This window comes from Panthera tigris, chromosome B2, assembly GCF_018350195.1.
Source record: "Panthera tigris isolate Pti1 chromosome B2, P.tigris_Pti1_mat1.1, whole genome shotgun sequence".
Lineage (NCBI taxonomy): Eukaryota > Metazoa > Chordata > Mammalia > Carnivora > Felidae > Panthera > Panthera tigris.
In genome coordinates this window covers 13,792,436-13,817,753 of record NC_056664.1, presented here as the reverse complement: position 1 = coordinate 13,817,753, position 25,318 = coordinate 13,792,436, and the positions used below count along the sequence as shown (strand labels likewise).

At 47.1% G+C, this 25,318-nt stretch overlaps 1 protein-coding gene across 2 annotated transcripts in view; it reads left to right on the top strand.

The window, feature by feature from the left end:
- The first annotated feature begins 22,996 nt into the window (after positions 1 to 22,996).
- Positions 22,997 to 25,318, top strand: part of JARID2 (jumonji and AT-rich interaction domain containing 2) — a 271,874-nt gene continuing 269,552 nt past the window's right edge. For both annotated transcript variants that reach the window (XM_042985686.1, XM_042985684.1), the window contains exon 1: positions 22,997 to 23,588. Coding sequence is in view for 1 of the 2 variants with exons in the window: in XM_042985684.1 (XP_042841618.1) it covers positions 23,544 to 23,588 (45 nt within the window). In the remaining variant the exon portion in view is untranslated. The remainder of the gene's footprint in view (positions 23,589 to 25,318) is intronic.

Sequence of the window (25,318 nt, the reverse complement as noted above, 5' to 3'; positions counted from 1 at the left end):
TGTATCACCAACTACTTGTAAGGCTCTGGAGGGCCATACAACCTCTGCTTTCAAACCTGTAAAATAGAAATCTGCCCCCTCCACCTCTTCTCTTTATCTCATGAACTGTGGTGAAAATGAAATGGGTAACAGGTATGGAATCCCCTCTGAGAAAGTAAACACATTTACAAAAGTAAGGGATGTTTTTCTTACCCAGCGTGGGCAACATTTGTGTTGTTGGAGCATTTTTACCTTTGGGGTTGATGAAGAGTTACAGATGTAGATTTTCATCAATCAATTTCGTAATTTTCAAAAATTAAGACTGTACTCTGATCTCTGACAATTCAGCATTTCATCGTATCTCGGGACTCATCATCATGAACACCACTTACTGTCCCTTTGGAGACGGCTGAGATAAAGAGAAGAAATTTAAGATTCAGAGAATCTGCAACAAAGCTTTTAGAAGGTAATATTCCGCTAAGGCTGATGGGGGATGGGATAAGGGAAGAATGACGTGATCAAGTCTAAAAAGACTATTCCATTGTTCTAATCCCTTATTCAATTGGCCATTCATTCGTTCATTCATTCATCAAACACTGAATAGCACATACTGTGTCCGTGGGCCAGCAAGAAGGGATACACTTATAAAAAACGCAGACAGAGGCGCCTGGGTGGTTCAGTCAGTGTAGCGTGTGACTCTTGATCTCAGGGTTGTGAGTTCGAGCCCCACGCTGGGTGTGGAGCTTCCTTTACAAAACTAAATTAATAAAAATAAAAGTAAAAAACAAAAATAAAAATAAATAAGGCAGACAGTTCCCAACTTCACGGAGTTAAAAGGATAATGGTGGAGGGGCGTCTGGGTGGCTCAGTCGGTTAAGTGTCTGACTTCGGCTCAGGTCATGATCTCAGGGTTCATGGCTTCGAGACCCTCATGGGGCTCTGTGCTGACAGCTGAGAGACTGGGGCCTGCTTCAGATTCTGTGTCTCCTTCTCTCTCTGCCCCTCCCCTACTCGTGCTCTGTCTCTCTCTCAAAAAAGTGAACAAACGTTAACAAAAAATTTTTTTTAAGTCTAATGGTGGAGCCAGATAAGTTCCCCGGCCATGATAATATGACCTGCTAAGTGATCCTGTAAAATAAGTTTGGGTGTGGCAGAAAGCCCGATGAGGCCCCCAACCTAGTCTCATGGAATCAAAGACTTCCCGGAAGAAGTGTTTCCTGGGAGAGAGAAGTTGGTCTAAGAAGGAGGATAGAGAGGTGTGATAAGTGTGCCAAGGCCTAGAGGAGAAGGCTACGTGGAATGGTGAGCGACGAGGCTGGAGACAGAAGGACCTGTTCAGCCCTATTTTAAGGCAAGCTGACTTTATCTGAAGAGCAGGACATGTTTCAGCTTTCTGTCTGCTGCCGTGTAACAACCCACGCCAGATCTTAGTAGCTTTGAGCCACAGCATGCATTTGTCTGCTCACGATTCTGAGACTTGGACAGGGCTCGACAGGGATGGATCTTTGTTCCCTGTGGCGCAGGCCGTGGTGGCTTCACTGGGACTGGGGAATCCAAGGTCTCTCGGGCTGGAATGTCCACGTGGCCTCAGTCACATACCTGGTGCTACAACATGTGGGGGCTGACTGGTCCTCTGCCTCTTCATCGAGTCTCTTATCTGGTAATCTGGCCCAAACTGTCCATAGCAGCTAACTCCCAAGAGAAGGAAAACAGAAGCTGAGCCTTCAACCCCTGGGCCTAGAAATTCCAGAATACCTCTTTTCTACCTCTTACCACATTCTTTTGGTAAAAAGCAAGTCGCGAGATCCAGATTCAAGAGAGGGGGAGGTAGGGACTCCCGGGTGGCTCATTTGGTTAGCATCTGAGTCTTTTTTTTTTTTTTTTATGTTTATTTATTGATTCTTGACAGAGGGAGGGAGGGCACAAACAGGGGAGGGGCAGAGAGGGGGAGACACAGAGCCTAAAGCAGGCCTCAGGCTCCGCAGAGCCTGCAGGCCCGAACCCATGAGCCGTGAGCTCGTGACCTGAGCCGAAGTCAAAAGCTTAACCGACTGAGCCCCCCAGGTGCCTGCTGATTTCGGCTCAGGTCCTGATGTCACGTGAGATCGGGCCCCACGTCAGACTCTGCGTTGACAGCACAGAGCCTGCTTGGGATTCTCTCTCTCCCTCTTTCCGTGCCTCTCCCCTGCTCACGCTCAAAACAAACAAAGATTTTAAAAAAAGGAGACAGAGAAGGGGAAGGAGGGTCCACCTGTCCGTGGCAAGAGTGCCCACACGAGGATGGGAGTAACTACGGACAGTCCACCGCAGGGCCGAACGGCGTTTGCCGGGCGGGAAGAAGGGCCTCTGTTCGCTGTAGAGAACGGATTGTAGCCAGGCAGGAAGGAGGGTGAGAAGGCCAGTGCTGGGGGCATCCCAGAGGAGTCGGTGGAGGCTAGTGGTCAAGAGGCCGAGAAGTGAATGGACTGGAAGGGGGCCTTACAGCCGGAAGAACCAAGGGGCCAAGAGGAGAAGGAAGAGAGGGTTCCTTTCTGATCTCAGAGCAGCCGCCCCTACTCCCGTCAGAACCCAGCCTAAGAAAGTCGTTGATCGTCCTAGATGAAGTTTATCTGTCAGCAGCGCTCCCTGCCTGCTGAGGAAGTCGCTCAGGTAGGGTTCTTTGCACTCCAAGAACTCAAAGGTAAATTGATTGTGTTTACAACAAGCCAGTCAGGGATCCCCTGCATACTCGTGAGAGTCTAAGAGGCAGCGTGACGGGCGCCTGGGTTAAGCGTCCGACGTTGGCTCAGGTCGTGGTCTCACGGTTCGTGGGTTCGAGCCCCGCGTCGGGCTCTGTGCTGATGCCTCAGAGCCTGGAGCCTGCTTCGGATTCTGCGTCTCCCTCTCTCTCCGCCCCTCCCTGCTCACGCTCTGTCTCTCCCTCCTTCGGAAATAAATAAACATTTAAAAAAGAAATTTTTTAAGAGGCAGCATGGCTGGTGGCTTGAAAGAGTTTGTCGGGAAGCAGATAGGTCAGCTGGCTCCACTCCAACTGGCTCAAACTCTAGCCCCCCGTGGAGAGGAGCCAGGGTCAGTCAGGCTGTCCTGTCCTGCCTTGACCCCACACCCCTTCCTCCACTACAGCGATCAGGAGAGTCGGGCTGACCTATTTTCTCTCTGACACGTAGCGTCAGCCACCAGCTGGAGCAGGATTCTAGAATACTTGAGGTGAGTGAATGTCTGGGAGGCTGCAGAGAGCTCCCTGCCCCCGGAGAGAGCAAGAGTCCGTGTCTGTGTCGAAAGCTTTTTCTTCAGGATGCTGAGCCAGGATGGTGGGAGAGGAGAAACCTGCGATTCTAGTCAGACAGGTCCCTCTGGAAGCCCTGATGCTTGGAGTGAGGACTTCTCAGAACAACAAAAGGCGAGCCAATCAAGTGAGGTTCCCAAGCCTCCCTTAACCTGGGGCCAGAGATGACAAGAGTGAAACAGCCTCTCCCGGTTCACCTCCTCACCTTGGCTCTTGGCACTTAAAATCTGGGGCAACTCCGTTGTCTATTGATTCCTTAGGCTCTCGGGTAGTTTTAGGTTATAAAAATAGATGCACCTAGATCTTGTGCAAGATACAAAACTGGGCTCTTTTTTTCTTTCTCCAAGCACCGAAACTAAGTTTTAAGGGAAGAAGGAACAACTATAGAAACCAAACAAAGCAGCTGAAGGGAGCAAACTTAACGCGTCCAAAAACTGAAATAATCATCTTTCTCCCCACCCCCAGTTTCCCCTCCAAAAACCGGTTTCCCCTCCCAACTTCCCTATTCCTCTCAACAGTCACAGCATTCTCTGAGCTGCCCAAGCTCAAAGAAACTGTTTTTGTTTTTTATCGTTTTTAAAAAGGTTTTAGAAAGTTTATTTCAGTAATTTCCACACCCAGCGCGGAGCTCAAACTCACGACCCCGAGATCGAGAGTCGCATGCTCTCCCGACTGACCCGGTCAGGCACTCCTGTTTTTTTTTTTTAATCCTGACCATTCCCTGTCCCCTCGTCCCACATACCCATTGCCACCAAGTCTCACTGGTCTACTCAAAGCTTTGTGACATTCCCACAGTTGCCCTCTCCCACCAAGGCCTGGCCTTTCGCCCTACACCCCTCTGTATCCCCTCCTTTCAATCCCTCATCAGAGTGCCCTCTACAAACATGTCACACTCTCTAATACCTCCTAACTCTCTCTCTCTTTTTTTTCTTTTTTAAGATTTTACTCTCGCGTAATCTCTACACCCAACGTGAGACTCAAACTCATAACCTCAAGATCAAGTGTCGTGGGGTCTACCGACGGAGCCAGCCAGGCGCCCCCTTAACAGCTTCTAAATAAGCCCCAAGCTTCCCTCCCGTAAGACCCTCACGACCTCGCTCCTGCCCGTCTCCCCAAGACTCCCCTTTCGTCCCTGGTTCAAGTCCACCAACTTCCCTCGCCCAAAGCTCGCAGTGCCCACCATGCCTCCCGCCCTCTCTGTCCCTCTGCCCGCATCTTCCTCCCCCAACTTCAGCCCCTGGCTAACTCCACTTAGCCCTTCCTCTTCGTGCGTCCGGTGTGCCTTCCTTCGGGACGCCTTCCCCGATAGCCCGGGCTGGGTATCCCCGACCCTTCCGTTGTACTCTTCAAGGCGCTGCGGTAGAATAGCCTGTCTGACGTCACTACACGGAGAGCTCCTTCGGGAAAGAGCCCTCCCTGTGTCTCAGGACACCCACGTAAGCACCCCGTAAATGGAGCTGAATGTCTGAGCCTCCGGCAAGAGCCCCTTCTGAGTATTTTTCTTTTCCTTCCCACTTCCACTTCCTTCATGCACAAGGCTTTCCATCTACCCTCTTCTCATTATCTGCCCTGCCCTGAAAACAAAACAGAGCATGCGCTTAAGGGAAAGGTTCTAGATGAAGCCGGCGGTCATGGCTCTCCAATACGCTCCGTTCTCCACTCCAACCCCTCCTCCCTGTGTGGGCAACCTTACCCTGTGTGAGGTAAGAGCGCGGCTCTTACCCCCAAGCTCCTGGAACACTTACAAATCTAGGGATCGGCGCCGCGGGCTGTCCAGTCCCTTTGTTCTAGCCCTCCTCTTTCCACCTTGTTCTGGGCCAGCCTAAGCCTCCTTTTGGTCTTTTTGGAAATTCCTGTTCAAGCTCCATCCCTTCTAGGAAGCCTTCTGAACCCGCAGGATCTCTCCCTCTTTTCTGAATCCTATGGCATTTCTTAATCTAATCTACATCTTTATTTGTACTTAACCGTAAGCCACCTTGTGCTGTTATTTAATTTTTCTTGAGGACGTGTTTTGTTCCAACCAGATTCTAAGAGCAAGGCTCATTTCTTGTGTGACTTCTCACTCCCTTCGATATCACTATCAGGTGCATTACAGGCCCTTAATATATATTTCATAAATCAGGGACAAACACAAAATCCAGGGACAACAGGAAACAGGTTCAGCTTTTATTTTCAACACATTGTCAAGAGTAGGCAAGGAAGTGGAAACGAGGTTTCTGCCTTATGGGGCTGACATCCTAATGAAAGGAGCTAAGACCATCACAAATAGATGTTAAACACAAGTGGTTTAAAAAAAAACTACCATTGTGGGGCACCTGGGTGGCTCAGTCGGTTAAGAAGCTGACTTCTGCTCAGGGCATGATCTCACGGTCCGTGGGTTCGAGCCCCATGTCGGGCTCTGTGGTGACCGCTCGGGGCCTGGAGCCTGCTTCCCATTCTGTGTCTCCCTCTCTCTCTGCTCCTCCCCAGCTCATGCTCTATCTCTCTCTCTCAAAAATCGAAAACAAAAACTATAGTTGTAAAGAGAATTATTTATACAGAGATTTACTTGGAAGCTTGGGAAATTAAAGTCCAGATAGGAGCCGGCAGGGCCAAAGTCCGTTCATGTTCCTTTCTGTTTTCCCCATTACTCTCCCAACCTCCTCTGAACGAAACCGTCCATGCCAGGGGTTCTCACACCTGGTTGAGCGTCAGGATGCCCTCGAGGGCTTGGCTGACCGCGGGGGCATTGCCCCCAGAGTCCCATCGGTGGGTCTGGGATGGAGCCCAAGAGTGTGCATTTCTAGCAAGTCTGAATCCAGATGATTCTGATCCCCCAGGTGCAGGACAGCGCTTATGGAGAATCCCTGGGCTGGACCATTTGGGAACCTAATCGCGGACGGTATTGAACATTTTCCGTGGGTTCTTTTTGTCCCCCCCCCGTGTGCCTGTCTTTTCTTTTAGGCAGACTACAATCTCCCACAGGGCAGGGACTATTTTATCATTGTTCTTCTAACTTCCTCCGATCTTAGCCCAGTGTTCTACACGGAGCGTAATTCAATACCTCTGTGAAAGCTGGGGGAGAAAGAAAATAGGATCCTTCACGGCGAAAAATAAAGGCAAAAGACAATATGTGCATTCTTTCAAGACTTGGCTAAATTAGAGGAAATAAATAGCCCCAGTATTCACACTTGTACCTCCCAAATAAGAATTTTTCCCTCGGTACGACCGAATTATTTTCAAATGGAGAGAACCATCCATGAGAACTGCATCTCATGACTCAGCCCATTCATTCATTCATCCCCACCCAGCAACCATCTGAATCAGTTTAAACATGATTGAGCAGCACTGCGCAGGATTTATCATATTTGTGACAGGAAAAGCAATCAGTTTGGCAGGGAACAAATGATATTACAGGGCCCAAAGGTGAGTAATTGGCCCTAATGACTTGGCAATAAATTTGAATTCGCATCGGGTAGGCTATATAAATATCTACTGTATAACTGGATGCCTGGTGCTTTTGGGGGGCAAGTGGGGTGGGCGGTGAGGGGGGCGGCAGGAGGAGAGGGCATTGTTGTCAGCTGCCCCCTCGCAGCTGGTGCTATTCCCACTTTCTTCTCCTCCCCAAGTTGAATGACAGTGGGTTAAAGGAACTGCTGAAGCACAGACAATGAGCGAAGAAAGTGGCAATTCACAGCCTATTAACCTTGGATTTTGGAAGTTGTGCCACTCACCGTGGCACTCCACTGCAGCTGGCTCTAAACTCGCAGCTTGGAGAGATTGGCCTCCAGGTCTGTGCTGAGACCTCTGTTTTGGGCTGTAAGACTGGCAAGAATTGGACGAATGTCCTGGGAGTCCTGGAAAGGTAACTCGGTTGGAAAAAGACTCCTTTGTGGACCAGAGAGGCCCAGTGCATCACAGTGGCTACTGGGACCCGGGATTTAGGTCATGCCTTTCACCCAAGTGTGCAGAGGAACGGGTCCAGGGAGAGCGGTCTTTGCAAAGCGGACCTTCACGGGTTCTGTCACTCTGAAAATATTTATTGAGGGCCTGTTCTGCCCTTCATGCCGATGCGCAGTCAAGAGTGGAACAAAGGCTCTGGCTTCCTGGACCCTGTGGTCTCAAATGTCCTTGTAACCTAGGATGACCAGCTTTGATGGTTTCTCCAGCATTGAGCGCTTTTCCAGGATGTGGGACTCTCAGTTTTAAATACCAGGAAAGACTGAGACAAACCAGAAGTTGGACTGTTACCTGGATCCCACGTTTCCTGATCATGGCGGTCATTCATGAACTTGGGCTCGAGAGCGCCTAAGTAATACGACTCTGCTTGAGTCTATAGAGGTGTGCTGTTGAAAATGGTAGCCACTAGTGGTAGCCACATATGGCTTTGAGCTCTGGAAATAGGGGGTGTTGAGAGAAAAATTTAGGCAGAAACCAAGAAAGCTGGAGGGAAGAAGGAGAAGGAGGTGTGCTCTTTCCTAGTAACTCTATTGAAGAATAGTTCTTGTGGGAAGGAAGGTAAGGGGAATAAAAGTGTTGTTTTTTAAAAATGTTTTTAGGGGCGCCTGGGTGGCTCAGTCGGTTAAGCGTCCGAATTCAACTCGGATCACGATCTCGCGGCCCGTGAGTTCGAGCCCCGTGTCGGGCTCTGGGCTGATGGCCTGCTTCCGATTCTGTGTCTCCCTCTCTCTCTGCCCCTCCCCCGTTCATGCTCTGTCTCTCTCTGTCTCAAAAATAAATAAATGTTAAAAAAAATTTTTTTTAATGTTTTTAAAGTGTTTTTTATTATTTTTAAAAGATTTTATTATTTTTTCTTATTTTTTAAAAATTTGCTTTAATGTTTACTTTTGAGAGAGAGAGAGAGAGAGAGAGAGAGAGAGGGAGAGACTGAGTGTGAAAGAGCAAGGGGCAGAGAGAGGGAGACACAGAACCCGAAGCAGGCTCCAGGCTCCGAGCTGCCGGCACAGAGCCAGGGGCTCAAACCCACAAACCGTGAGATCATGACTTGAGCCAAAGTCGACGCTCAACCGACTGAGCCACCCAGGTGCCCCCATCATACACATTTTTAGTGAATTAGGGCATAATATCAGGTTTTGAGGAAGGGAATGGCTATGTGTACTTCAGGACAGCAGACTATCGTATTCGAACAGTGGGCTGGGTACTTAGAGGTTGGCTATGAGGAGGCTATTGCCAAGTTCATACTGAAACCATTTTCCAGAAGAATGCATTTTCAGTATTCAAATGAGAAGTTAGGAGAAGCTAGTTGTCTATGCAGAATCTGCTTATCATAGTCAAAATCCCAGGAATATGTCTGTATCACTTGCCAAAGGATATTTACAATGATACCTGTGTTTCTTTTTTGCTTTTCCTTTCAGCTGGTTTTTATATAGTTCCAATATTTTTTCCCCTCATCCAAATCCATACTAGAGCATGTGATAACTTCATTTTACTGATAAGAAAGCTGAGATATAAAAGATATTAAATTTTTTTTTTCATGTTTATTTATTTTTGAGAGAGAGAAACAGAGTGTGAGCAGGGGAGGAGCAGAGAGAGAGGGAGACACGGAATGTGAAGCAGGCTCCAGGCTCTGAGCTGTCAGCCCAGAGCCGGACGGACGCGGGGCTGGAACTCACTAGCCGTGAGATCATGACTTGAGCCTAAGTTGGATGCTTAACGGACTGAGCCACCCAGGCGCCCCAGAAGATATTATTAATACATTGTACGTTCCAGAAAAGAATAAATGCAAAGAACAGTAACTGTCTGTAAAGGAGGATTCACCTAAAAGAAATCTCTGGCATTCGTTTACCTTCTCTTTCTGGGTTCCTCAAATCCCCCCCCCCCCCCCAATTCTCCAAACACTGGTTTCCCCAGATGTTGGGCTAAGCTTCCCCCGGGCAGAACCTGACACAGACTTTGTATCCGGTTTAGACTGCCCTCTTGACCTAGAGTCTAGCCACAGTGCAGAGGTTCTAGAATTTTTGCTGTCAGTTCACACGGAACCAGTTGCTGTCAGATGTCAGTAAGCAATACATCTCTGGTCACTGTCGTGTGCCTGGTCCATAGGGAGTAATTGTGATCCTGGGGACATTCAAAGCCAGGGATTTCTGTAGATGACTAAATGGGGCTTGTAGGAGATTCATCTTTTTTCTTTTTAATTTTTTTTTAGCATTTATTTTTGAGAGAGAGTGAAACAGAGCACAAGCAGCAGAGGAGGAGAGAGAGAGGGAGACACAGAATCGGAAGCAGGCCCCAGGCCCTGAGCAGCACAGAGCCCGACATGAGGTTCGAACTCACGAACCACGAGATCGTGACCTGAGCGGAAAGTTGCACGCTTCACCAACTGAGCCACCCAGGTGCTCCTAGGAGATCCATCTTTGAAAGGCCTGGGGCAGGCGACATGAGACAGAGAACCGGGAGGGGGTGGGGCATCATGTAGGCCAGTGTTTCTTAAAACTGTACAGGACAAGATTTATAGAAGAAATACCTGGAGTGCTTGTTCAAAGGCAGATTCCTGAAGCCCACCCTAGACCTAATAAAGCAGAATTCTAGGCTGGTGGCCTAGAATCAGTATTTCAAACAAGTGCCCTAAAAATTCTTGCCTGTTCTAAAGTGTGAGGATCTTGCCTACATCTCAACACTTCCTCATTTTGTTGCCTTAGACCTTGGTAAAAGTCTAGCTTGCTAATCTCTAATACTTGATTCATGCTAACGCATTAATGATTAATAATGGTTTTAAAACTCTTTCATAGACCTTTCATTTAAAAATAGATCCCTAGATCTTGGAGTGCCTTATCCCAAAGGGGTGCGTTTTCTTTTCTTTTCACTAATGATATTCTAATGGTAGAACTCTAACTATGTAGGCCAATTAACTACCTAAAAGGGCAGCAAATGATCTGTGGTCAACCTTGACTGTGGATTTGAGAAAGGAGATATTTTTATTAAGTGCCTCTCTTCACCTAGGTAATAATTTAAGCTGTGGATAAATGAGTTACTTTTGGGGCTGTGAAGGCCATACATGTTGGGCTTTTAAAATTATTGTCGACTATTATAAAAAATTAAATAGTGCTTAAATAATATTCTATCACAGTATATACCCATCTACTAAACCAGCAAAATTAAATACTTTGGCTGCTTCTTTATTTAAAAGTTGGGGTAGGAAAAGAAAATTTTTAGGCAGAGAATGTAATTCTATCTTTTTGAAACTCTTTCTATTCTTTAGCAGGAAAAAAAAAAAAAACCCTCAAAGAGCCAATGGATGGTTGCTAGCTCTTGGGAAAAAAAGCAGGAACCTACCAGGAAAGCTGTGAGGAACAGGTAGTTTTCTTTTTTGTTTTTTGTATACTTTTTTTTTTTTTAATTTGTATCCAAATTAGTTGGCATGTAGTGCAACAATGATTTCAGGAGTAGATTCCTTAATGCCCCTTATCCATTTAGCCCATCCCCCCTCCCACAACCCCTCCAGCACCCCTCTGTTTGCTCTCCATATTTAAGAGTTTTGTCCCCCTCCCTGTTTTTATATTATTTTTGCTTCCCTTCCCTTGTGTTCATCTGTTCTGTGTCTTAAAGTCCTCATGTGAGTGAAGTCATATGATATTTGTGTTTCTCTGACTGACAAATTTCGCTTAGCATAATACCCTCTAGTTCCACCCACATGGTTGCAAATGGCAAGATTTCACTCTTTTTGATTGTCGAGTAATACTCTATTGTGTATATATATACCACATCTTCTTTATCCATTCATCCATCGAGGGACATTTGGGCTCTTTCCATACTTTGGCTATTGTCAATAGTGCTGCTATAAACATGGGGGTGCATGTGTCCCTTCAAAACAGCACACCTGTATCCCATGGATAAATGCCTAGTAGTGCAATTGCTGGGTCGTAGGGTAGTTCTATTTTTAGTCTTTTGAGGAACCTCCATACTGTTTTCCAGAGTGGCTGCACCAGCTTGCATTCCCACCAGCAAAGCAAAAGAGATCCTCTTTCTCCGCATCCTCGCCAACATCTGTTGTTGCCTGAGTTGGTAATTTTAGCCATTCTGACAGGTGTCAGGTGGTATCTCATTGTGGTTTGGATTTGTATTTCCCTGATGATGAGCGATGTTGAGCATCTTTTCATGTGTCAGTTGGCCATCTGGATGTCCTCCTTGGAGAAGTGTCTATTCATGTCTTTTGCCCATTTCTTCACTGGATTATTTCTTTTTTGGATGTTGAGTTTGATAAGTTCTTTATAGATTTTGGATACTAACCCTTTATCTGATATGTCTTTTGCAAATATCTTCCCCCATTCTGTCGGTTGCCTTTTAGTTTTGCTGATTGTTTCCTTCGCTGTGCAGAAGCTTTTTATTTGATGAGGTCCCAGTAGTTCATTTTTGCTTTTGTTTCCCTTGCCTCCAGAGACATGTTGAGTAAGAAGTTGTTGTGGCCAAGATCAAAGAGGTTTTTGTCTGCTTTCTCCTCGAGGATTTTGATGGCTTCCTGTATTACCTTTAGGTCTTTCATCCACTTTATTTTTGTGTCTGGTGTAAGAAAGTGGTCCAGGTTCATTCTTCTGCATGTCACTGTCCAGTTTTCCCAGCACCACTTGCTGAAGAGACTGTCTTTATTCCATTGGATATTCTTTCCTGCTTTGTCAAAGATGAGTTGGCCATACGTTTGTGGGTCCATTTCTGGGTTCTCTATTCTGAGGAACAAGGTAGTTTTCTTAAGTCCTTGTCCGGGACGTAAACATCGGACCCATCCTTGGGCCACAATACTGAAAAGTGGGCAGTTTTATCTCTTACCTTTCCCCACCCCACACCCCATCCCCATGTCCCCCAGCAAGACCATGGCTAAGAGACCATGGGCTAGGAGTATCATCTCTAGAGGATTCTAATTTCACCTACCTCCTCTGGCAAATTCATGTCTCAGGGGAAGCGGGTGCGAGAATAGATCCACACGACCTATTCCCGATACTACAAAGACTACCCAACATCAGGCTCTTCTGTTATGTTAAAATTGGTCAGCTTTATTTTCATATATCAAAGGTTTAACTTGCAAGGCAACCGTATTAGTTTGCTTGTGCTGCCATAACAAAGTACCAAAGTCGGAGTGGCTTAAAGAAAGAAATGTATTTCTCCACAGTTCTGGAGGCTAAATGTGCAAGACCAATGTGTCAGCAGAGTTAGTTAGCCTCTCTCCTTGGCTTGTAAGATGGCCACCTTCTCTCTGTGTCCTCACACAGTCTGCCCTCTTTGTGTGTCTCTGTCCAAATTTCCTCTTTTTATGAGGACACCAGTAGTATTGGGTTAGGGCTCACCCCAATGACCTCGTTTTAACTTAAGTACCTCTGTAAAGACCCTACTCCAAATCCAAGCACATTCTGAGGCACTGAGTGAGGGTGAGAGCTTCAACACTTTAATTTTTAGTGAGGGGACACCATTCAGTCCCTAACAGCAGCAGACAAACACCATTTGTCGGATGACTACATCTCTACTGGTCTTGAGTTTTAGACTCACCGTAGGTAAATGTCCGGCATGTTACGTTACTGACGTGTTTCAGTAATATTTCATTGTGTCCTCTCCTCTTTGGACATTTTGTCAGACAAGCACTGGCTGGAGAGCAAAATGGAGATCTTTTAGATGCCACATGTCAAACAGTTTCACTTCCTCTATAATTGCAAATGCTTGGTGGGAGCTGACCTATTTGAAGGAGCACTCCAGATGCAGAGAATTATTTGTGAACAAAATGATAATTGGCAGAGTGCCAAATTCCATTCATTTATTTAAGCAGCAGTTTCTTTCCCATGTGATAGATACTTCGCTAGGTAAGTGCTGGGTACTTTGCAAGCGTAAGGAATGTGATTCTGATCATCTATGTCTGACACCTGGGAAAGTCTGGCACAGCTGCAGGCATATTGACGTGGCTGAGAAATCGCCAAGGATTGGCTCTGTAGTAACTTCAGAAAGTCCAGCCTCCTTCCTCCTGGTCTCTCTGGCCTTCTACACTGAGAGAATCCCAGGGGACCCAGTTTGGGCCCTAGGTTGCTTGAGAGTTATGGATTCCCCTACCGACTGGGACCCGAGTCTCATCTTCAAAACTATTGATCCAGGGGCGCCTGGGTGGCTCAGTTGGTTAAGCATGTGACTTTCAGCTCAGGTCATGATCTCACGGCTCATGAGTTCGAGCCCTGCGTAGGGCTCTGTGTTGACAGCTCAGAGCCTAGAGCCTGCTTCAGATTCTGAGTCTTCCTCTCTGTCTGCTCCTCCCCTGCTTGCACTCTGTCTCTCTCTCTCAAAAATAAACGTTAAAGGGGCACCTGGGTGGCTCAGTCGGTTAAGCGGCCGACTTCGGCTCAGGTCATGATCTCGTGGTCCGTGAGTTCGAGCCCCACATCAGACTCTGTGCTGACAGCTCAGAGCCTGGAGCCTGCTTCAGATTCTGTGTCTCCCTCTCTCTGACCCTCCCCCGTTCATGCTCTGTCTCTCTCTGTCTCAAAAATAAATAAACGTTAAAAAAAAAAATTAAAAAAAAAATAAACGTTAAAAAAATTTTTTTTTAAAAACTATTGATCCACACAGAGTGCCCAAAGCATAAGCTGAGACTAGGATTTGTCCCCTTCCTTCCTCCCTCCCTTCCTTCTTTCTCTCTTTCTCTCTCCTTCTCTCTCTCTCAGTTTCTGATAAAGATGTCTGCTTATATACTATGAGTCTATGAACACTACATTAACCATGTCCATAGTTTATGCACTAGGAATTTACTACTGTACTAAAAATTTACAACAGTAAGCATGTCATATAAAATTGGCATGATCACAGATTACTAAGATTAACATTGTTTTATATATAATCACAGACTATTAGATTTGGAAGGGTCTTTAGGGCATAACTAGTTGGTTCCTTTTTTCACAAATGAAGAAAGTGAGACGTAGCAAAGTGACTTGGCCAAGGTCACAAAAAGCTGAAACTGAACCTCAAGCCTTCAGACTCCCAGCATAATCTTGCCATTAAGCCAGACTGTGTTAAATAGTCATGCTGGTTTTATAGTTTTTCTCCTGTCATCTGTATTTATCTAGCATCACAAATGCCCCAAATTCTCTAGATACTAGACAGATTTTGGAAGCCCTTACTCCCTTATCTTATGTGCACACACACACACACACACACACACACACACACACACACGGACACATGAAAACACTGTCATTTTGTCATAACTAAGGCCAGATTCTGGTAATCTGGGTTCCTTTGTCTTGTCTCAGGTTCTCTGGATTTCACTTACAGTCAGACCTTCTCTCCTTTTCCCTCCCCAGCTGCTTTTCCTATGTGAGGATGGTTGGGCTTAAGGTGACAGAAGCTCTACGTTGCTGCCAAGGTCTACAGAAGGGAGAGTGCAGAGAGAGGAGAGCACTGTAGGCAGTTACTGGGTACTTCTTGGGTGAATGGATGAATCAATGAGCGAATGAATGAACAAATCAAAGCTAGAAGGGGAGACAAGAAAAAAAAAAGGCGAGGGGGCTGACCTTCTGGGTCCTTGGCACCTGTGGGTCTCTGGCTGAGGGATGGGTAGACAGGGTTTAGAGTTAAAGCATGGGGGCCTCGTCCTGTACCTGCTGTCAGGTTCAAGACCAGAGCAAGTCCCGGCCAGCCCTCAGTTGGCCGAGTAGAGCCTACAGGTCCCCTACTACCTGCAGATGTCTTCACCCATCTTTTGTCTTCCTACACATTCCTTGTACCAGGGGTGAAATTCGTAGTGTTCTGTACACAGTGCACACTTTGAGGACAAGGTCTGTGTTTAATTTTGCATTCTTAATAAATGTTGAACAAATTTTTTTTTTCCAACGAATGCTTGACAATCGAGGGGAAGACAAACATCTGGAAATTAGTAATCCAGCAAGTTTCGGTCACAGTGTAACTGCTAATGTCTGAATTTTTTTTGTGTTTTACTGTGTGTGTGTGTGTGTGTGTGTGTGTGTGTGTGTGTGTGTGTGTAGGAGTGGAAAGGGAGGTGGTGCTGGTTTCTGTAAAGGTGCGGGTGAATCTGGAGTTTTAGAAACATAAAGGTTTTGAAAAAAAAAAAAACAACAAAAACCCAACATAAACTTGGCCGACGTTACAATTTTGCAGGAGATGGGCTGTGTTTTTGTTGAGCAGTACATGGAAGGCAGCATCGGAGCCGGGGAAGGGTCTGATAGGGAGATCAACCGGCATCTTGGTGTGCGTCCTGCCTGTGAAAAAACATCAACTGTACAAGGTGGGTTTGAATACGCGTGGCTCCAGGCAGAGGAAATGAGGAATCGTTAGGCTTCTGATTGGTGAAAGGGTATTTTTCTCCCACCCCATCACTTCTGTGGCCCTGACAGATAGAACTAATGGCTCCTGTGGTGGGTGCGATTCCTTTTGCTTTTTTGGCTGCCCAGAGTGTTTCTCTTCCCCTCCTTCTGATAACTGATTCTGCCCTACCCTGCCCCCCCAACTGAAGGTGGGAAAGAAAAGTTCTCTTTGGAATGATCTTCACTGGCTGCGTGGAGAGACAAGCTGACAGGAGAGAGAAAGAGAAGGAAGGAGGGAGGGTAGGAAGATATCATTTATAGCCCTGGAACTATGACTCTGGATTTCCCAGCTAGGTGAACCAAACCCCTCTACCCCCTATTTTCTGTTAGCTGTTTTTTTGTTTGTTTGTTTCTTTGTCTGAAGTTTATTTATGTATTTTGAGAGAGAGGGAGCGCACGAGTGGGTGAGGGTCAGAGAGAGGGAGAGAGACAGAATCCCAAGCAGGCTCTGCTCTGGCAGCCCAGAGCCTGACTCCGGGCTCCAACTCAGGAACCCAGAGATCATAGCCTGAGCCGAAATCAAGAGTCAGACACTTAACTCACTGAGCCACCCAGGCGCCCTCCCCCACCCCATTAGCTATTTTCATTTGGGTTTCTTTCCCTTGCAACAGAAAGTGTCCTGATTAATATAGCTCCTCCCCCTCTATCCCTGCCAACTTAAGGGAGCCTTGGAATCTCTGTGCCTCAGTTTCCTCATATTGATTCCCTGTGGATTAGTTGATCACTCATAAGATTTCTACACCCCCCCCCCTCGCCACCCAACACAGAGTAGAGTCTTATTATAAACAGTAACTTCTATTCTTAGGAACTGCAGGTTTCCCGTCCTTGCTCCTTTACCAGAGTTTCTGAATCCGGGCCAGCTCTCTTTCAATAACATGAGACACAATCTAAGCAGAATAGCAATGACAGTCCCCAAATTTTAAATTATCCAAAGAACCAGGGACTTTCAGTGACTCGTATAAATGAGGTCCACTGACAACCAGGAGGTTTTAAAGACATCATTTTATTGTATCCGGTTTATACCGTGGCATTTTAGCGAGGCTTGACAAATAATACTGCAAATTCAGGGACAGGAAGCAGTGAGTAACGAAAAGAGCTAATGTCTCCTTGACATCAGTCACTCTTAAGAAGGCTGTTTACTTCTCAGTTTACCTCCTAGGGTGTTTTGAAATACTCTTGCAAATCTCAGTCAGCTGGAAATAGCTGTTCTACCTTCTTTCAATGGAAGCCCCCAACTTCTCCGCACACTGGCTCATAGTTATTTATAAACCTGATGTCAGTCAAAGATTATTTTTTATATCCCTCCTCATTATTCCCTTCCCCCCCACATACGAAGGCAGACTTACATAAAATTAGAAACTTCACATAAAGTATTCAGCCACTTAGGTAAGAATTATTGTCAGTCGGCAATCATTTCTGAAACATAAATTCATCATATTGGGTGAAGCATGTCTCCAAGGCTGTTACATTGACACCAGTTCCTTCTTTAAACAACAACAACAACAAAAGGCCTCTGTGGCCAAATAAGTTTGGCAAACTACAGAACTATATGCCTTTTTGAGATGGAAAAAATCCTACAGTGGTCAAATTATCTTTGTGCGAGTTGGCAATTGCCAAATCTATTTTGTTAACGCATCCCTTTCTTTCCAGCCATATCTAGTAACATTTCATGGAATGATGGGCCTTGGATCACATTGTGGCAAACCAGGGAGGTAGCCTGCACAAGGGATGTGGCCAGAAGCATTGGATTTGACTTCTGGCTCTGCGGCCCTACTCTCTGTATGACCTTGAGCAAATCATAACCTCTCTATATTTACTTTCACAGTGGCAGAGTACGGGCCATAATACCTATCTCGATCTGGGTTGTTTTTGTGGATTAGGTGATATTATTATGACTGTGCTTTAAACACTATTAAAAGGTGTCATTAGAGATCACAGAGAAAGAAGACTATATTTAAAAATTAATAATATACACGTATTGGGGGGCATGGGTGGCTCAGTCAGTTAAGCATCCAACTTCGGCTCAGGTCATGGTATCACGGCTCGTGAGTTCGAGCCCCATGTCAGGCTCTGTGCTGACAGCTCAGAGCCTGGAGCCTGCTTCAGGTTCTGTGTCCCCCTCTCTCTTTTCCTCCCCCTCTTGCACTCTCTCTCTCTCTCTCAAAAATAAATAAACATTTTTTAAAAATTAAAAAAAATAATGTACAGGTATAAAGAAAGTTACCCTAGCAATTTTTACTCAACAATTGTCTACTTAAGTGTACTTAGGGGCCAGCACGAGAGGGGAGCAAGGAAGCCAGTACAAAGGTCAAAGCAGGATTAGAGCACGTTGGATCCAGAAATGTCTTTGGTGATAATTTAATTTCACCCTCTAATTTTATAGATGATTAAGGTAAGGCCCAGAGGGGTCAAATGAATAGCTTATGGTCACTCAGAAAGTTAATATTAAAAACATCTGATTCCCATCCAGAGCTTGGACTCATTGCCAAGGCCTGCCTCAGTATGAGACAAATCACGGCCCCATGAAAATTTCAATCTAATCAGGAGGGACAAGATATACAAATGACATCACCCGAAAACAAGACAACACTGAACAACATTTTAAAGCTCCCAAAAACGTGGCTTGTTGTAACCATGTGAAGTGATGGGTATGTTCATTAGCTTGACCGTAGTAGTCATTTCAAAATGAATATGCATATCAAAATATGTTGTACACCTTACGTATATACAGTTTTTATTAAAAAAAAAAAAAAAGTGGCTCAAGTAACAGGGACTATAAGAATGCAGGAACCAGACAGCCAAACAGCCAGGCTGAACTGGAGATAGGACTGTAGCTGGGGATGAATTTGGATATTGCAAGAGGAAGAAAGCAGTGTTCCAAAATGGAACTGGAGATGATAGTGAGATAAAGCGGCTGGCCATAGTCTAAATAATTGGGCATTACAGTTTTGGTGAAATATCCAACAGTAAACCTGCATTGGCCACTTCCAAATTCTGTGAAGTCTCTAGAGCTTTGGGGCAGGATATGACAAGTAGGCAACATGGTCTCTGACTTTGGAAAGTTAATTTCTTATTTGGAGAGAAGAGATGGGAACAGAAGGCATAATTGGAGAATGGTAGCACGTAAGTATACAATATAAAGGGGTGTTATATGTGCCGTTAAGGCTTCCTGGGGAAGATGAATCTTGGTATTCCTTGGGAGAACCACAGATGTGATTGGTTTTTGGAAGCATGTGGGATAACCTGGGCCATCCTCTGCATTAAGAAGGAAATTTCAATATGCGTATAATAGAGGACGATGGATTCTTGCTCTCTACTTGGCTACTTTATTTATTTTATTTTTTTAAATAGGCTCTACCCCCAGTGCGAAGCCCAGTGCGGGGTTTGAAGTCATAACCCCGAGATCAGGACCTGAACCGAGGTCAAGAGTCGGACCCTGAACTGACTGAGCCACCCAGGCGCCACTTTATTTTTTAAAAATATTTATTAATTTAAGTAATCTCTGTGCCCAATGTGGGGCTCGAACTCATGACCCTGAGATCAAGAGTCGCACGTTCCTCTGACTGAGACAGCCAGGTGTCCCGTGTCCTTGGTCTTTATTAACTTACGATTCTTTGCCTGTCATTTCTTATGGTAAACCAAAGGGCGGACTAGAATGCTTAACTAAATATGATTTCCGGCACAGATTTGAACCCAGAATGGTGAGTGCCTGCTCTTATTTGTGTCTGATGATTTGCTACCTCTTCCTCTTTCACTTTGTGTTCCCATTCTTCCCAGAGTAGGTAATTGATCTAAATGTAAAAAAGTATAAAATAAGGTAAGATTAGGTTTTCCCTAATCTTAGGGAAGGGTAGGGGAGGACAGACTCTACCCTGTTAATCACCATTCCTTCCAGCTAACCAGTTCCCAAGTCCATTGGACTTTTGACATTCTAAATATTTCTCAACCTGTTCTCTGCTCTCTATGGTATTTCCTCAGCCACTGGAGTCAGATCATAACCATTTCTCACCTCGTTTATGCGGTAACCTTGCAACTGGTTTCTAGGTCTGCCTGCTTCTGGTGTCTTTCTTTTCTCTGATCCTCAATTTCATCTCCCACACGAGCAGAATTACTTTCCAAAAATGCAAATCTGCTTTATTCCTCTAGTGAAAATCCTTCTAAGGTTCTTTTTAGCCTACAGGCAAAGTCCAAACTCCCTTTGCATGGCATACAGAGCCTTTTCTGATCCTGGCTCCTGCTTACCTCCCAGCATCATCTTTAAATCACTCCCAAACAAATATTGGGTCCTATCCATCAGTTTGGTATGTTTTTGGAGTTCTCATGATTTTGTTTTTTCTTCTCTGCTGTGAAGCAGTCTGGCTTCCTTCATACTGCTGAACCCCTATTCATCCTTCAAAACTCCCTAGTTCCTGGTCACCTCTGTCATGTGTTCCCTTTAGCACATTTTTCCATTTGCTAATTAGCACTTTTTAGAGGTATCACAATCCACTGTTAAGTCTGCCTTTTGTACTCAGCTGTGTGTTTCTTAACAAAGGACTTTAAGGCTTTCACTCTGTCTTCAGGGATGACGACAGTGCGACAGTGCTGGCAGGTCCTTGTAGAAGCAATGCCCCCAGTGAGGTCTTCCCTCCGCCCTGCCTGCCGTCATCTCCTACCCGACTGGGAGACATCAAGGCAAGTGCTATGAGGAGGTAAAATCATCAGGAGAAAAAGTGAAGTAGATTATAGGAAACACACAAGAGGAGGACAAAAAGGAAAGGTAATATATGGCTTTGCCAAGGTATCGGGGAAAGGGTGTTCTCCTGGAGACAGTGCCAGTGCCGTCCCCAACAGGAAAGGCTTTCAATCACCAAAAAGCCAAATCCATTTTCCCTTTCAGGGAAAACAACAACTAATGTTCTCCAAATCTTTTGGAAATGAGCACATTCCTTCCTTTCTCCTGCCCTCAAGCCTCCACTAGAAGGGTTTTTAGTTTGTGCCTGTGGTGCCTGGGAGTTGGTATCCCAGCAGGGGAGTCCTCGGGCCTGGGACGGACACGCCCGGCCTCAGGGCTAGCTCAGGGATCCAAGAAGAAACCCACCTTTGTTCTTTAATATTTTGCCTGGGGAATGACAGATCTGACATTAAACCTCCAGAAAACTGGTTAACACCATAACGCTGCGGAGGAGTGCAGACCTCGGTCATAATGATCAGAAAATCTTTTGAAAACACCTCGTTGTAACCTAACCATAAAGTCACTTGGGTGGTCACGACTGAAAAGTAGAGTCTGTTCTATTGAGTCCTCCCCCAGCAAATGGCACCAGCAGGCAAGTTTTGCAGTATTAAGGCACAGAAGGTCATTTAGTTTTCTGACTGTGAAATTTTGTAAGACAAATTTATTTTTTAGGAGGCATTCCGAGTTTTTAAAGAGGTAGAGTAATAACTAAAAAGCATCTGAAAAAGGCATTTTTTAGTGCATTTGCTGAAAGCCTCCTATAACGTGGCTGGTTCTTAGCTAGGTTAATGTTATTACATAATCCTCCCCGCGAGGTTTGGTCATCACGAATTTGTGGAGGAGGCAAACGAGGAGCTCGGAGAAGCGGCCGGTGGCCTTTCAGCGAGGTCTGAGGTCTGATCCGAATCCAGGTCTCTCTCCAGTTTCGGAGACCTTTCTGGACCACGGTGACCTCCTGAAACAGTGCCACAAATAAAATCTAACAATTGTGTTAAGGGAGTATTTATACTTTCAAGGTTAGGAGAATCTACGGGATGGGAAGGAGAGTTACGACGTGTAGCCAAGAGCACGGGGGAGTCTGATGACCCCACTTTTCATGTCCTCAGAGGGGAGTCCGAGAGGAATAATTTAAAACCTCACTTCTCTGCAGCCACAGTCGAAACAAGCACATTTATGATGCAGAATGGCTGCGTCAGACTCCACAAAGTTGTTACTAAGGGCGAAGGCCCGAGGAGATAACGCGGGGCCTGCTCCTTCATTCACAGCAGCGACCAAAGAACCACAGCAGGGGGGGCAGAGGCAGGTAGAAGGCGGCTCCCGCGTGGCCAGCGCGGTTGATATTCCTGGCATTCGGTGATCCAGATGCTTCCCTGCAGTTTGCATGGCCGTACGGCTCGGTCTCCATATTCCACTCGTTTCGAACCTCAACGCGTCGGCCTCCCTTCGCTCGCGGGCACCCCCGATGCCAGACACGCCTCCCCGCGCAGAGCTCCAGCCGGATCCCTCCGGGTGGGGGGGGGGGTGATCTCTTGCAAGAGGCGGCCGCCCCGGGTCCCCCTCCCGGCCACCCCCGACGCCGTGCTCGGCCGGCGGGCCGCGTGCCGCGCCGGGAGGTGGCCTTCCAGCGCGTGCGGCTGCGGGGCGCCGGCCGAGGTGACCTCAGCCTACCCCGGGCCCGGCCGCAGCACGCCGTGTGCGAATACGCGAGGCGGTGTCCTGAGCTGACACCGGCTGCGCGGCACAGGCAGCAGGCGCCGCCGATCAACTAGTTCGCACCGAGGATTCCTCTTGGTGCGTGGCCCAGTTTTCCTTAGGACGGGCTCCAACCCCTCGCCGACACCGCCCCCCGCGCCGCCACGCTCCGAGGCCTTCCCCCAGGAAGCCTCGCGTCCCTCCCCCGCCGTTAGGCTCGGGCCGGCGCGCGCGCGATTCCTCGATTCCACAGGCGGTTCGCGCCGCGGGTGGGGGCGGGGCGCCGCCGGGGGAGGGGGGCCGGGGCCCGGGGGGCGGGGGCGGGCCGGCGTGGGGAGTTCCTCGCTCGCGGACCACACGCTCTGCGGGCCAATCCCGAGCCAGCCTCTAGCAGTGTCACACGCGGGACACATCCAAGCGTTTGTTGGCAGGGCCGATGAGGGGGAGGGGGCGAGGAGGAGGGAGGGGAGTTGAGTGACAGGCTTGCGGGGCAGGCTGGGAATTGTAGTTTGCAGCTCCCGTGGCCATAGCCATTTTGTAGTCGGGGGACTACAACTTCCAGAAGATCAAGGGGACCATTCTAAGGTGCCCCGGGAATAGGCGGCTCTCCCCGGGGCCGGGAGTCCTGGGGCACTCGTATCCAGCAGCCCCGCTGCAGGTAGACGCGAGGGCAGTGGCGCGGGCTGGCGTGTGGCGGCTGTGGGGTGAGCGGCAAGCTGGGGAAAGGGGGTGAGGTGGAGCGACCGAGCGTGCCATGCATTGGGCTAGGGAGCCTCTCTCAATTCCACTCCCAGATTCGGCGTGGGAGCGATGCCTGAGGGGTTGCCCGGGAAGGCTTCGTCGAAGGTTCTCGGGTGTCTAGTCGACGGGGCTGTCGGGGTCCTTTGGACTGGGCCAGGGTCGGTCGGCGCCGGAGTAGGCGGGCGCCTGGTGGCTCAGCTGTGTGAGTTTTCGGCTAGCGTCCGTCGGGGAATTACCCGAGGAGCCCTAACTTGTATAAAAGCAGAGTCCATTTAAAGTTGGGCTGGATAGCCTCTCTCTCATTGGTTAGGGGGCTTGGAAAAAAGAGACTCGGCGAGCCCTCGCTGTGGTGCTGCCGCCGCCGCCGCCGCCGCTGGAGTTGACTCTTCTGCTCGCACTGCTGCTGCAGCACAAACGTGACTTCCAACATTTTTTATTTATCTTTCCCTTTTCTTTTCCAAGATGTAACTACAGATCAGACACTAAGGACCTTCACGTTTCGCTGATGTAGTTTTTGGAGGAAAAAGGGGGGGAGTGAAGGGCGTCGGTTTTTTTTGTGTGTGTGTGTTTCGGGGGAAATTTTCCATTATGAGTGTTTTACTAAAGTGAATTTTTTTTTGTTTGCTTCGTTCGTCTTTGGCTCTTTTTTTTTTTTTTTCCTTCCCAATTTCGGATTTATTTCAAGGCGAATCGGGCTTTGGGGGAAGAGGAAGAAAAGTCGGATTACAAGATCAACCACCACCAACAACAATAAAAACCACCAGGATATTTTTTTGCAAATTTCTGACGGCTTTAAATTCATGAAGCAATTGTCCCCTTTTGCAATCAGCATTTGGATCTCAGAATGAGCAAGGAAAGACCCAAGAGGAATATCATTCAGAAGAAATACGTAAGTGCTCTTAACAACACATCCTTTGACTTGCAGTTTTAAGCAATGGCTCTGAATGTCAAGTTTATAGATAATTCTGCAGCTGAAGGGTTTTAAACACAGCGTCCGATAAGGCTGTTTCTTTCTTTTCTGAAAGAGGGCTTTTCAGGCAAAGTCGTGTCTGCCTAGTTTGGATGAAAAAACAGATTGGTGTAGCGATACCTCAAGTGAATAAATTGACCTCGAATGACACAACCATAATCTAGTTTTAGATGAAAGGCAAGGGATTTTGGTGTAGCTTGGAGGGGGGGGGTGGGGGCTGCGGTAATGTAACTAAACTGCATTCTCGGGCGGATTTGGTCCCATATTGCACTTTGCATGCAAATGATCATGTGTTGTTATTATTAATGTTATTTGGAAAATCGTGTAACGCGTGTGTGTTGGAAGCCCTTTAAGTTGCAACCGAGGGTCCGATTATGGCGATCTTGTTCCTTGCACTGGCACATCAAATTTAATGTATGTGGTCGTTTTGGCTTATTTGGTTCGCAACGTAAACCAGTTGGGAATCATGTTACAGCGAATGCATTTGTTGGGATTGACTTTAATAATGGGACTGGTTTTGTTTAAAAATTCATGGTTTCCAGTTTTAGGGGGGAAAGACATACAATATAGCTAATGTTTTTAAGTAGGTATGTGAATGCATGTGTAAGTGACTACAAATGAATTCTCCCTGTTAACTGGGCTTCTGAAATTGGGTGATTATTCAGAGATTTAAATGGTTTGGAATAGTTAAATTTGTTTTGTGCATAGTACAGCTACGTTTTGATTGGCATGGGGAGTGTTTTTGTTTTGTGTATGGCTTTTTTTTTTTTTTAAGTTTGGGGGGAGGGAGGGTAGAGGGGGACGGAGGATTAACCAAATATGCACTCGAGTGATCGGTGATTAGCTGCATGCTTTAAATCAAAGAATCCATTAAAAAAAAAAAAAGCCCAAATGAACATACATTTGGAATAATGCAACGTTATAAGAAAGTTTTATTTGAGTCGAGTCGACAGATTGGTGTTAATATTTTGCCTTTTTGAGCAGTGTGATGTGTGTAATGGGAGATGACCTTCGGGCACTGGTTTTTGTAAAAAAAAAATACATTTAATGAAAAAGCTGAATGCCTCTTCTAGAGGGCTGATTCTAATCTAGGCACGTAAACTTCAACTATGAAAGAAATGCAATGTTAAATAATCAAGCCCAACTTAAAAAGCTGTTCCCTAAAGAATTTAAGATTTAAAATACATCCGCATTGCAGAGGGCTGGGTAGAATGCAAAGGACTAGTTTAAACTCGGGCTGTAGAAACTGCATGGAGACAACCTTGCCTTGGAGCGTGGACGCCTTCCCGGGGCACGTCCGATCCGGGTGCAGCCACAAAGCAAATGGGGTAGAACTTGGACAAGAACCGCCTCCGCCGCCCCCACCCTTCCCCCGGACCCCATCCCAGACCTCGCTAAGTTGTGGAGAGCTGTGAGGGGTGGGATTTTTTGTTGCTGGCGGTCAGTGGATTGTGTCGAGTGCGGGCGTCCGGCCGCAAGCCCGTGGCTGGCGGCGGCCGCGGGAGGCAGAGCACGAGTTGACGCCAGGGGAGCGGAGCCCGTGTTCCCGACGTGCTCGAGCCGGCAGCAGAAGGGAGGGCGCGCGGGGGTCGAGGCGGGCTGGGCCGGGGCCGGGGCCGGGGCCGGGGCCGGGGCCGGGCGGGCGCGCG